Source organism: Cervus canadensis, chromosome 2 (assembly GCF_019320065.1).
Source record: "Cervus canadensis isolate Bull #8, Minnesota chromosome 2, ASM1932006v1, whole genome shotgun sequence".
Taxonomy (NCBI): domain Eukaryota; kingdom Metazoa; phylum Chordata; class Mammalia; order Artiodactyla; family Cervidae; genus Cervus; species Cervus canadensis.
Window position 1 is genome coordinate 27833368 of NC_057387.1, and position 13093 is coordinate 27846460.

At 37.9% G+C, this 13093-nt stretch overlaps 1 protein-coding gene across 3 annotated transcripts in view; it reads left to right on the forward strand.

Annotated features, from left to right (window-relative positions):
* TRIM33 (tripartite motif containing 33) overlaps positions 1–13093 on the forward strand; it is a 141424-nt gene that overhangs the window by 58614 nt on the left and 69717 nt on the right. For 2 of the 3 annotated variants that reach the window (XM_043460094.1, XM_043460100.1), the window contains exons 2-4: positions 5162–5280; positions 5699–5843; positions 6007–6139. In XM_043460094.1, coding sequence (XP_043316029.1) covers positions 5162–5280; positions 5699–5843; positions 6007–6139 — 397 coding nt within the window. Of the gene's footprint in view, positions 1–1544; positions 1576–5161; positions 5281–5698; positions 5844–6006; positions 6140–13093 lie in introns of those variants that run through there. The other variant, XM_043460111.1, reaches the window with a different exon arrangement.

Sequence of the window (13093 nt, forward strand, 5' to 3'; positions counted from 1 at the left end):
CAAATGTTGAAACAAACCTTGATATCATGGTGACTATTCTGAAGAGATTTCAGCACCAGCACTAAGATTTGTACATTCAGTTGGTTTATAATGGACTTCTTAGCAATTTACATAGTGTATAGTACGGATTTGTTACAGGTCAGATCACAGCGTTGAAAGAAGTAATTAGGATCCTCTAAACTGCACTCAGCTTAAGACATTCTGTGTACAAGAGCATGAAAGCCATCATAATAATGTGGCTCCAAGGAACATAGTTTTGAGAAGGAAAATAACCTAAGCTTCTGTTTCCCATTTTAATTACTGAATCTCTAACAGTGACAAAACTGTCACATAGGACAGTAAATGTATTCAATAAGTCAGACTTCTTGGAAAGCACACGTTTAGCAACCTGGGATAATGTGGAATGTCAGGAAATATAACATGATTCAACACTGGTTATTTTTGTCATTCTACACAGACATCATTTTTCAATGACAGGACTTTTGTTTTTTAAGTTTTTGACCACGTGGGGCAGCTTGAGTGATCTCAGTTCTCCCACCAGGGATCAAACCTGTGCCCCCTGCTGTGGAAGCATGGACTCTGAACCACTGGACTGCCAGGGAATTTGTGACATCATGTTAATGTTTGACCAAGGCACAAAACTTATAAATCATAAACCAGTTTCTTTTTTTAAAAAATTATTTATTTTAATTGGAGGATAATTACTTTACAATATTGTGATGGGTTTTGGCATACATTGACATGAATCAGCCATGGGTGCAATGTGTCCCCCCCATCCTGAACCCATCACCCACCTCCTTCCCCACTCCCAGTTTCTTTTTTAAGATCTAGCATTCTTACTGTAGGCTTCTATCTTACTTTGGACCACTGTGTACCCAGTACTCTGCCTGCCTACAGACTGTTTAACTTAACAAAATCAAAATTGATTTCTGACCAGATTTCTGACCAGACATAAACACTTCTGTTACTAGTGTTTGCATAACCAGAAGTAGAATAATAAAGATGAAGATGCCTCCTATTTCTTTTAGAAAATAATACTTTATAAGCTTGCTGCATCTTTAATGTCATTACTGTTGAATGACAATGAGTAGTTGATAGAAAAAAAAAAGCACTATATACTTGCATTATGATAACTCATCTATCACAGATTTAAAAATGTAATTTCTACAGAAATAGGAACTAATTTAACAAGGGAAAATTTTTTCCTTATTCAGACTTCTTTGAAGTGGTAATGGCTGCAAACCTGCAGCATTTAAAAAACTGCTATCAAAGAGCTCTGTCTTATGAATTTAGATTCAGTAACTTAAAAAACAGATGAAAGTGGATTATTTCTTAAACAATTTAGGAAAACTACGGATAATCAAAGATTTCAAAGCAACTGTGGCACGTAACTCAAGCATAAATCAAGATGGAGAGCTCAAAGACTTTTTAATTTCCTAAAATTAAAAAAAAATTATCATTGCAACATATAGGATTTCCTCCCTATTTTAATCTTAGGAATTTCAAAGAAAAGGCAGTGGATTACATACACACATGAGTCCCCACACAAAAATGCAAACATGGACACACATAGTGGTAAGTAGAGTGTCTGGTTCCTTCTTCCTACCCCCTAACCCTCACTACCACTGAGCTGTACTTCCTATATTACCACTCTTTGGACTGTTTATATCCTTGTCTTTGTATGGTGCTTCCTACAATTGTACATGGTATAAACTGTAAAAATACTAGTCTTCAGCCCTTTCTTAAAAACAAGGATTGTGTCATTCTATGTTTTTCAGTTTTATGGCTGACATATACTAGTCACTCTGTTGTGTTGACTATGCTGCTGTTTTCTAATTTTTAACTAACTTGAACTTTCATTTCTTACCTTGGCAGGTTTGTTTCTTCTGATAGATGCTAGAACACTGGCAGGTTAAGTCTCAGATGATCTTTCTTCCCACATTATACATTAGGATGAATTCAGGTCGCTCTCAATCAACTCAGAATTCATAAGATGAAGATTGTGTATTTCTATTTCTGCTATAACAGAATTGCCATAAACTTGTGTTTTAGAACAACATACATTTTATTCTCTTACGGTTCTTAAAGGCTAAAGTTTGCAGTCAGTTTTACTAGACTAGAGTCAAAGTGTCGGCATGTCTTGATCCTTCTGGAGGCTCTGAGGAGAGAATCCATTTTCTTTTTTCAGCTTATAGTAGCCCCCTATATTCCTTGGCTTGTGTCTGTATCTCCAAAGCACAATCTCTGCTTTTATTATCAGTTGCCTTCTCATCTTCTTGTAGTCTAATCTTCCCTGCCTGCCTCTTGTTAGACCATTTGTGATTGTAAGACCTTTTAGAACTAATACAAGAAAGATGTCCTTTTCATTATAGGGGACTGGAATGCAAAAATAGGAAGTCAAGAAATACCTGGAGTAACAGGCAAATTTGGAGTACAGAATTAAGCAGGCCAAAGGCTAGCAGAGTTTTGCCAAGAGAACGCACTGGTCATAGCAAACACCCTCTTCCAACAACACAAGAGAAAATTCTATGTATGGACATCACCAGATGGCCAACACCGAAATCAGATTGATTATATTCTTTGCAGCCAAAGATGGAGAAGCTCTATACAGTCAGCAAAAACAAGACCGGGAGCCGACTGTGGCTCAGATCATTAACTCCTTATTGCCAAATTCAGACTTAAATTGAAGAAAGTAGGGAAAACCACTTGACCATTCAGGTATGACCTAGATCAAACCCCTTACAATTATACAGTGGAAGTGACAAATAGAGTCAAGGGATTAAATCTGAGTGTCTGATGAACTATGGACGGAGGTTTGTGACATTGTACGGGAGACAGGGATCAAGACCATCTCCAAGAAAAAGAAACGCAAAAAAGCAAAATGGCTGTCTGAGGAGGCCTTACAAATAGCTGTGAAAAGAAGAGAAGCGAAAAGCAAAAGAGAAAAGGAAAGATATACCCATTTGAATGCAGAGTTCCAAAGAATAGCCAGGAGAGATAAGAAAGCCTTCCTCAGTGATCAATGCAAAGAAATAGAGTCTTAGACAATAGAGTGGGAAAGACTAGGGATCTCTTCAAGAAAAATAGAGATACCAAGGGAACATTTCATGCAAAGATGGACTCAGTAAAGGACAGAAATGGTATGGACCTTAAAGAAGCCGAAGATATAAGAAGAGGTGGCAAGAATACACAGAAGAACTGTATAAAAAAGATCTTCACAACCCAGATAATCATGATGGTGTGATCACTCACCTAGAGCCAGACATCCTGGAATGTGAAGTCAAGTGGGCCTTAGAAAGCATCACTATGAACAAAGCTAGTGGAGGTGATGGAATTCCAGTTGAGCTATTTCAAATCCTAAAAGAAGATGCTGTGAAAGTGCTGCACTCAATATGCCAGCAAATTTGGAAAACTTACCAGTGGCCACAGGACTGGAAAGGTCAGTTTTCATTCCAGTCCCAAAGAAAGAGGATGCCAAAGAATGTGCAAACCACCGCACAGTTGCACTCATCTCACATGCTAGCAAAGTAATGGTCAAAATTCTCCAAGCCAGGCTTCAGGAATACGTGAACCGTGAACTTCCAGATGTTCAAGCTGGTTTTAGAAAAGGCAGAGGAACCAGAGATCAAATCGCCAACATCTGCTGGATCATGGAAAAAGCAAGAGAGTACCAGAAAAACATCTATTTCTGCTTTATTGCCTATGCCAAAGTTTGACTGTGTGGATCACAATAAACTGTGGAAAATTCTTCAAGAGATGGGAATACCAGACCACCTGACCTGCCTCTTGAGAAACCTGCATGCAGATCAGGAAGCAACAGTTAGAACTGGATATGGAACAACAGACTGGTTCCAAATAGGAAAAGGAGTACATCAAGGCTGTATATTGTCACCCTGCTTATGTAACTCCTATGCAGAGTACAACATGAGAAACACTGGGCTGGATGAAGCACCAGCTGTAATCAAGATTGCTGGGAGAAATATCAATAACCTCAGATATGCAAATAACACCACCCTTATGGCAGAAAGTGAAGAAGAACTAAAGAACCACTTGATGAAAGTGAAAGAGGAGAGTGAAAAAGTTGACTTAAAGCTCAACATTCGGAAAACTAAGATCATGGCCTCTGGTCCTATTACTTTATGGCAAATAGATGGGGAGACAGTGGAAACAGTGGCAGACTTTATTTTTTGGGCTTGAAAATCACTACAGATGGTGACTGCAGCCATGAAGTTAAAAGACACTTACTCCTTGGAAGGAAAGTTATGACCAACCTAGACAGCATATTAAAAAGCAGAGACATTCCTTTGCCAACAAAGTTCTGTCTAGTCAAGGCTATGGTTTTTGTAGTAGTCATGTATGGATGTGAGAGTTGGACTATAAAGAAAGCTGAGTGCTGAAGAATTGATGCTTTTGAACTGTGCTGTTGGAGGACTCTTGAGAGTCCCTTGGACTGCAGGGAGATCCAACCAGTCCATCCTAAAGCAGATCAGTCCTGAGTGTTCATTGGAAGGACTGATGTTGAAGCTGAAACTCCAATACTCTGGCCACCTGATGCGAAGAGCTGACTCACTGGAAAAGACCATGATGCTGGGAAAAACTGAAGGCAGGAGGAGAAGGGGCAACAGAGGATAACATGGTTGGATGGCATCACCGACTTAATGGACATGAGTAGGGTAAACTCCTGGAGTTGTTGATGGACAGGGAGGCCTGGCGTGCTGCGATCCATGGGGTTGCAAAGAGTCAGACATGACTGAACAATTGAACTGATGACGTTTCAGGGCCTATCAGATATTCCAGGACAATGTTACCATCACAGGAGCTTTAATAACACTCGCAAAATCTCCTTTGCTGTATAAAGTCATACAGTTTTCCAATGGTTAGGACCTGGATATCTTCGGGGGCCATTATTACCAACCACATATTGTAATAAAGTAGCATCTTAAAGTTTTTTTTATTTGCATATTAATGCTTATTTTATCTTCCCAAATGGGTGTTATTTTCACCCAATGAAATAACTCAGTGGAATGGCATTTTACTCAGCTCTTAGCGCTCATTTCTTTCTTCTTATCTATGATATATGAATGAGTAGTTCACATATAGGCATTGTGTATAATTTCCTTATTTTCCTGAAAATATTTCTTGATGTTGTTTTGTGTTGTAGTTGGTGTAATACGGTGCCCAGTATGCCGCCAAGAATGCAGACAGATAGACCTCGTGGATAATTATTTTGTGAAAGATACATCTGAAACTCCTAGCAGTTCTGATGAGAAATCAGAACAGGTATGCGTCTCAATTTTTCTTTGTATTACTTTCTTGATATCAAAATGTAAATTATAAGAAAACATGCTTGAATTGTTACATTATTTAGGGTAATTATGCCCTAGTTTCATCTTTCAATTTGAAAATGAAGAGTATCTTTATTCTACACCCTCAGACCTGGTTAAAAGAGATTAAAAGTTATCACTTAAAAATTCAAAGCTTTTATCAGTTTTGTGTTTTGAGACTTAGGTTTTTACCCACCTGAATGTTTGATCTGGAAGGGAAGGATTTTGTTGAAGAGAAATGGATAGCAAGATGATTTTATTCTAGGTACAGTAATTAGTATATTTGAGAGTAAGGTAGAAAGTTTTTGCTTGTTTATTTTGTGGATCTATATTTTGTAAATTTAATGCAGGTTAGTATTTATTTCCGCTTCTAGGTGTGTACTAGTTGTGAAGACAATGCAAGTGCGGTTGGCTTTTGTGTAGAGTGTGGAGAATGGCTTTGTAAGACGTGTATTGAAGCTCATCAGAGAGTAAAATTCACTAAAGATCACTTGATCAGGAAGAAAGAAGATGTCTCAGGTAAGATAGAAGCAGTTTTAATGATTACTGTCATTCTCTGTCTTTTGCCTCTATAGCATTTCTACTTAACTTTACAAGCTTTTGATACCAGCATCAGTAAGAATTTATAAAGTTAGACAAAAATTTTGTTTAGTTTAAAAATGTATGTTTTATTTTACTACAGAGTCTGTTGGAGCATCTGGTCAGCGTCCTGTTTTCTGCCCTGTACACAAACAAGAACAGTTGAAACTTTTCTGTGAAACATGTGATAGACTGACATGTAGAGACTGTCAGCTATTGGAACACAAAGAACATAGGTACAGACGTTGTTATTGCTTATCAAGAAATATTATTAAAAGTTATTATAGAATTATTTTTCCTAAAACATATTTTTTTGTATTTTTTATGTCTTAGAGCAAGATACATTTTTTGGTACATTGTTTAATGGTTTCTATATTCATATCTAATTGTCTTATGGATATTTGTTGAAAATGTATTAGTATGTGGATTTGGGTTGCAATAATAGAGTTATATTATTTCTTCATATATAGTCCCTCTGGTTCAAACTCACTTGTTTTTTTCAAGTGTTCTGTGGTATTTATCACATGGTTATGGGCTTTGGGCTGTCATCTTAAAAGGTAATATTTTCATGTGTATGACTGATAGCCATTTTAGCATCAAAGTATATAAATATACTGATTTTATGTCAGATTTAGTTTGTAGAAAAACTGGGAATTTATAAACATCTAAGTAGCATAGTTACTAATTCATTAAAATAAGCTTTGTATTTCAACCCTCTTTTACCCTCAGAATGCAATAGTGTTCACTTATTACCAGCTTGTCACTTCAGAACTATTCTGGAAACTACGGAAATTTCTAGTTAGTTGTTAAGTTCAATTAACCACACTTAAATGTTTAACTCTCATGTTTTAGAGCTTTTAATTTGTTAGAGCCATTGGAATTTATTAAAGTTCTCTTAGAGGATACATGAATCCTATTTGCTGACAAATATTGCATCCATAGCTTGTGCTGGGCACTTTTCTGAATGCCGTATGTTTGTTTAATTCATACCAACCCTCCATGAAGTATTGGTACTGATATCTCAGCTGTTTCAAAGTGAGCAAGTCTACTCACAGAAAGCTTTAATAATGTATACAGCATGTCCCCATAAGTGGTAGAACTAGGACTTGAACATAGTCAGTTGGACTCCAGATATGTTTTAGCTCATTTGCTCATTTTCTCCCATGTGATATTCAGAATATAGAATACAGTGTGTGAAATCTTTCAAACTTGATCTCATAAAGGTAATGTTCTGTTTTCTTTGTCAAGACACCTTTCACTGTTCTACAACCCATTTCTTTGAACTTTCATATCCTTTGTTACAAAATGTTTCATCTTACCTACAGATTAGCTATTGTTTTATTGGAGGTGACTGATTTTGTAGATGCCTTCACTCTGGGTCCAGATCTTATCCTTGTCATAGATCTCAGATATGAAATTACTTTCTCATAGCTGCTGTCTGGTTTTTGAGCTCCTAGATCTCTTGTGGCTTTTTACATTGATGGTGTAAAGCAAAAAGAGTAGGAACACAGAAGGTTAACCATAATCCATCCTTCCTTTTCTGTCATCACTTTCCTTTACTCCTTATATCCAAGTCCTGATTACCTCTTGAATGTTCCTACCTTTTCTTTAGTTCATTCACACTTTAGATTTCCTGGGTAAACTATGGCAGAACCAATGGCATTGGACTTAAAAGCCTAGGTTCCTGTTGCAGCACATTTACAACTAGTGTCCTTGCTTTGAGTTTTACCTTGTCAAATTCATTCTGTCTATATTGCTGCCAGTGTCATTTGGCTAACATGTTGTTGTGCCTCACCTACCCCAACCCCTTTAAAAACACCCTTCAGTGATACCTCACAAAGTTTAAAGTGTTCAGTATATAGCATTCATTAGCGAGTCTTACCAGACTGTTTCTTTATCATCTTCGCAAAGTTAGGAAACAGTCCTCGAGAACCACCCTCTCTTGTCATACCAACTTCAGGGTTCAGTAAAAACCCATATATAGGGGATAACAGCATGCAGTCCAGCTCACTGATATGATTCATTATTACATTCTTCAGTTAGAGTGGTACCCTTCTAAACAGATTGCTTTCTGTACACTTGGGAACCATCATCCATAAACCACGCAGCTCTTTGTTAGCTAATAGCTGTTTTTGGAGTACCACCTATGTGATCATAGCATTCAGCAGTTCCTTTAGTAGTTCCAAGGTCAAGTTTAGGGGGAAAGAGAGTACAGTGACTCAGACAATAAATAATCTGCCTACAATGCAGGAGACCCTGGTTCGATCCCTGAGTCAGGAAGCTACCCTGGAGAAAGAAATGGCAACCCACTCTCCAGTATTCTTACCTGGAGAATCCCATGGACAGAGGAGCTGGCAGGCTATACAGTTCCATGGGGTCTGAAAAGAGTCGGACACAACTGACTAACACTTTAACTTTCACCTGCTCATAAATACGATAAATATTTCTTTGCATCCTTTTGGTTGCATGTTCCTGCACAAACCATCTCTGTTTTTGTGGAACACTTCTGGACTCTGCCTTCCTTATTTGTTTTCTCCTATCACCCAAGACATAAGGGGTATTTCTGGTTTCTTGGTTATTTTATGCCCTGCAGTCACAGTGTCAACCTCAGTGCCCAGTGGCAAACTAGTAATTTTCTCTTTAATAGCATATGTTTTACCATGGCATCCAGAAATTTTTTGGTCCAAAATACTGGATCTCTGCTGAGTGGCACTCAGAGGTTTTTGCCATAAGTTTCAATCTGCGTATGTGTTGCTAACACTTCCAAAATCATGTCTAGTTGTGGATCACAGGGTCCATAAGCATCAAGAGAAAGACTGCTTTTTGCTGTTCAGACATAGTTCAGGCCCTCATTCAAATGATTTTGTTTTGGGTGGTTGTATTGGTAAAATTCCCAGATGTGGAGTATATGTTCTTTAAAATTCAAATATACCAACCAAATGTTGGGGCTACTTGTTTAGTTCTAGGGGTGTAGGTGGCAGAAGCTGCTTATTTTTTTTCACCTGTGGAATGATAAAGGTGGCTCCTACCTAGGTTATTCCTAAGAATTTTACCAGTTTGGGCAGGTCCTTGGACCTCTGTTACATTCAGTAACAGCCTTTTTGTTCATGTGTGTCACCGTTGCATTTACGTCAGTCTTACCTTTATCTTTAGTTTCTGATATTACCGTGAAATCAACATCATATATTATTATACTCAGGACCTGCATTATGTCTAAATCTCTTCTAAACAAATTATACCAGTAAGCTGGTGAATTGAAATAACCCTGTGGTTAGTATAGTAAACATCAGTTAGGGTCCTTCCACATGAAAAACTGCTCTTGGCTTTTCTTCAGAGTTAGAGGGAAAAAAAATTTTGCATGTTCAGTCCCTGAATGCTACTTATTAAGTCTGCTGTATATATTTTTTCTGTTGTTCAAACCATATCAAGGACTGCTGATGCTATGGTGGCATTATTGAATTCAAGCTTTAAATAGTGTACTGTTAACTGAATGAACCATTTACTTTTTTACAGGGTGCACATGGTTATTGTACCGAGAATTCATTGGTACAAGTGAGAGCAAAGCAGCTTGTCATTTGTCATTAAAGTCATAAATTCTTTTTATCCATTAGGTATCCTGTACTGTCTCAAGTCGACAACTTCTGTGGACTTGGACAGTTTTAATTGTTCTCATTTAGCATGTTTAATCAAGACTTGCCTCAAGGTGAACATGTGTTTCTTATATTTTACAGTATTAGACAATATCAGTAATACCCATTCTAGTAATCATATAAAGGAGAGAGAAAACTATTTCACATAATCTGTTTATATCACTATGTTCCAGCTTTCACCCAGACTTTCACTTTAATGCTATCAACCATCCCTCTCTTCCCAATCTAACATTAATGCCCATTGTAACTTCAGCAGATTTTAGAATCATAGTACATTAGGCTCCCATGTCAGGGAGTCCCAGAAATGTCTTTTATCCAACCCAGGCTATTTTACCCACACAAATGCATATTGCCTTGTGTTTTCCAGCTGGACTTTGAGCCAGAAGACCCTGGCCTCTCCTTTAGTTCTCAGTTTGATTAATCCATGGAATAGTTGCTCCAGGGAGTACAAGGTCAGGTTCTCATTGTCCTCTTCACCCTCTAGCTTTTAACATTTCTTCATACTAGGGTAAGTATAACAGAGTTGTTTAATGCCTTTTAACATTGAGGACCAGCAGTAGCTCCCATTGGTCCTCCCAACCCCCTAGAGTGCTGTATTAAGACCTTTGTTTCAACCCCATCATTGTTTGCTTTATTCCTATCTTCCCCCCTCCCCATTTTTAAACAGCCACCTAAAATTTTTCATCCTTTTGGGATAAATTTCTTGACTCTCTCGTTTGTCTTTTCCTATGTTCTTGTGAATCACCCCAGTTTTCTCAGCATCTGTAAGGCCCATAATGCTGAGACAATAAATCTGATAAGGCATCTCAGGTTATTGCTCGGTTTTGCAGCAGTAAAATTACATGGGGGTACCCATGTATAAGGTCCTCCTTAACTGTATTATTTTCCTTAACCTTAGTAAGAGGCATATTCAGTAGACGAGTATCCTGATCTTCATAATGCTAACCTCACATGGCTTGAATAAGAAGCATGTCAGTCAGTTCTTCTGGGAAGTTCTAGTTGGCATTTATAGGAGAAGGACAATCACCTGTCTGAGGGTAAAAAAACTTTACAGGGGCTTTTATCCAGTCCACTCAGCTCGCTGTCCCCTCTGGAATGACCTGCTATGTACTGAGGTTTTGGGTAACCATCTGTGGTGGTTCAGCAGTGAGTGCTGGGTCCCACATCAGCTCAAACATTGCTCTTCTATTCTGCAGCCTTCAAAATCAACAATACTACCTCTAAGTGTTGTCACTCTCACAGTATTTTCATAGAGGTATTTTCAGGAAGCATACAGTGTCGGTCCACAAAATGAAATAATTCCTTAGCATTGTACACTCTGGTTTCGTTAGTTTCTTGATTTTGTCTTTCCTCAACCTCGACTTCATTGTTATTGGAAGTCGTAGAGGTGCTGCCTGTTTTCCCAGTGTAATTTTTCCATTTGGAATGACCCTTAGGCTTAGTGGCTGTAGCTCAGCCTGGCTGAAATCTAAGCTTTGTCTAGTGTCAGGATCTGTCCCAACACACTCTTCATTTTAGCTAGTACAGATGATAATATCCAAGGAATTGTTTAATTACCTTCTTATTAGTTTGCATTTCCTTGTTTATCCAGTGAGTCAGCTCCTAGGGAGTTGGATCTAGTTTCTAAGTTCTCTTGGTAACTTTTACCTCTGATAACCACAGCTGCAGTTCCATACCACCATTGAGTAGATAATCATCCAAGAATCAAAGGTTCATAACCCTTGTCATCTTTTCCTCCTTCTTCCCTACCACAAGTTTCAATGAGTCAGTGTCATTCTAGTGAATCCCACTTTTGATGTTAACTATGAAGTTAGAGAACAATTCACAGTTCCTCTCTTACTTCTGCTATCAACTGTAGAATTTGGGGGTGATCCCCAAAACCATTCACACTTTTAAATAAAATTTATCTTATTCATTCTCACTCTGGCACCAGTTCCAAGTTTAGAATTTCCCAAGACTACCCTCAGATTTAATAATTTGTTACAACTCACTGAAAGCTGTATATTTACAGCTAACATTTATTACAGTGAAAGGATATAGATTAAAATCATCCAAGGAAAAGGCATGGGGCAGAGTCTAGGAGAGTTCTAAATGTGGCATTTCCAGTTGTCTTTTCTCAGTGAAATTCTTAATGTAATTAACTCCTAGCAGTGATGCGTGACAGCATAAAGGGTATATTGCCAACCAAGGAGGCTTGCGTGAGCCTTGGCGTCCAGGATTTTTATTGGAATTCTGTCATGTAGATACAGATGGAGTTTACTATCCATGTAATTGACCCGTCTCCAGCCCTTCCTGAGGTTGAGCTGAAGACCCTACAATAAATCATATCATTAGCATGTGGCCTTAAGGCCCCAAGTTGAAACAAAGGTACTTTTGTCAGGCAGTACATTTCAAGGGCTTAGAGATGCCCTTCCAGCTGCTTAGGGCAAAGGCCAGACCTCTCTTTGGGCAAAGTTAAATTTTTTACTACACAATCTGTTATCTCCTATTTATACTCTTAACGGTTATAAACACCTTGTCTTGAACTTCTTTGCTTTTCTTAACTTACAGAACACTGTCAATAGAACTGTTTCTTTTATTGTTGGTTTTTTGTTTTTTTAAATTATGAAAGTATATGATAACACATTTGCAAAAGACTTGGAAAATACAGAACAAAGGTACATGTGAAAGTGAAGTTGCTCAGTCGTGTCCGACTCTTTGCAACCCTGTGGACTGTAGCCTGCCCGTCTCCTCCGTCCATGGGATTTTCCAGGCAGGAATACTGGAGTGGGTTGCCATTTCCTCCTCCAGGGGATCTTCCTGACCCAGGGATTGAACTCAGGTCTCCCGCATTGCAGGCAGACCATCTGAGCCACAAGGGAAAAACTGTAGGTAAAAAGTTACATATAGTTCCACTATATATAATTATTTTTTCAAGTAGATAAATTAAGATTTTTAGTTGGAGTTTTAATATCAAACTCTCAAAAATTAGACTGAATAGACAGAAAAGTAGAAGGGTGTAGTAGACCTGAAAAGCACCATGAACCAATTCAACATAATTGTGATTTATACAATTTTCACACAACAGCAGGATACAAATTCTATTCAAGTTCCCATAGACTATAAACCAGGAGACACTGAAACATCCAGGGATGTAAAGCATGGTGCAGAAATTCCATGGTCTAAATATATTGAAATCATACAGAGTCTGTCTCAAGAACTATTTCTTAAAACCAGTTCACTTTGGTATCTTGTCTTCTCCAACACTTTCATTCGAACTTATCTACTCTATTTCTGTGTCTGGACTTAATGCCTTTTAGGGCTAGTTCAAGGGGCTCAGTTTCTCACATGCTTCTTAATCAAATTGGGTTTCCCATCTCTTCTTGATTCATTCATGTAATTGTGACAGTACATATTTTCTTAGAAAATCCGACCATCTAGTAGAGATTTAAAAAATGTATTTCCTTGGAAATAGACCATAAAAAACTTTACAGAAATCTGTGTTTCTGTCTCTTTCTTATTTATAATGTTGAACAGCTAAGTTTATTTCCTTATTTTTTA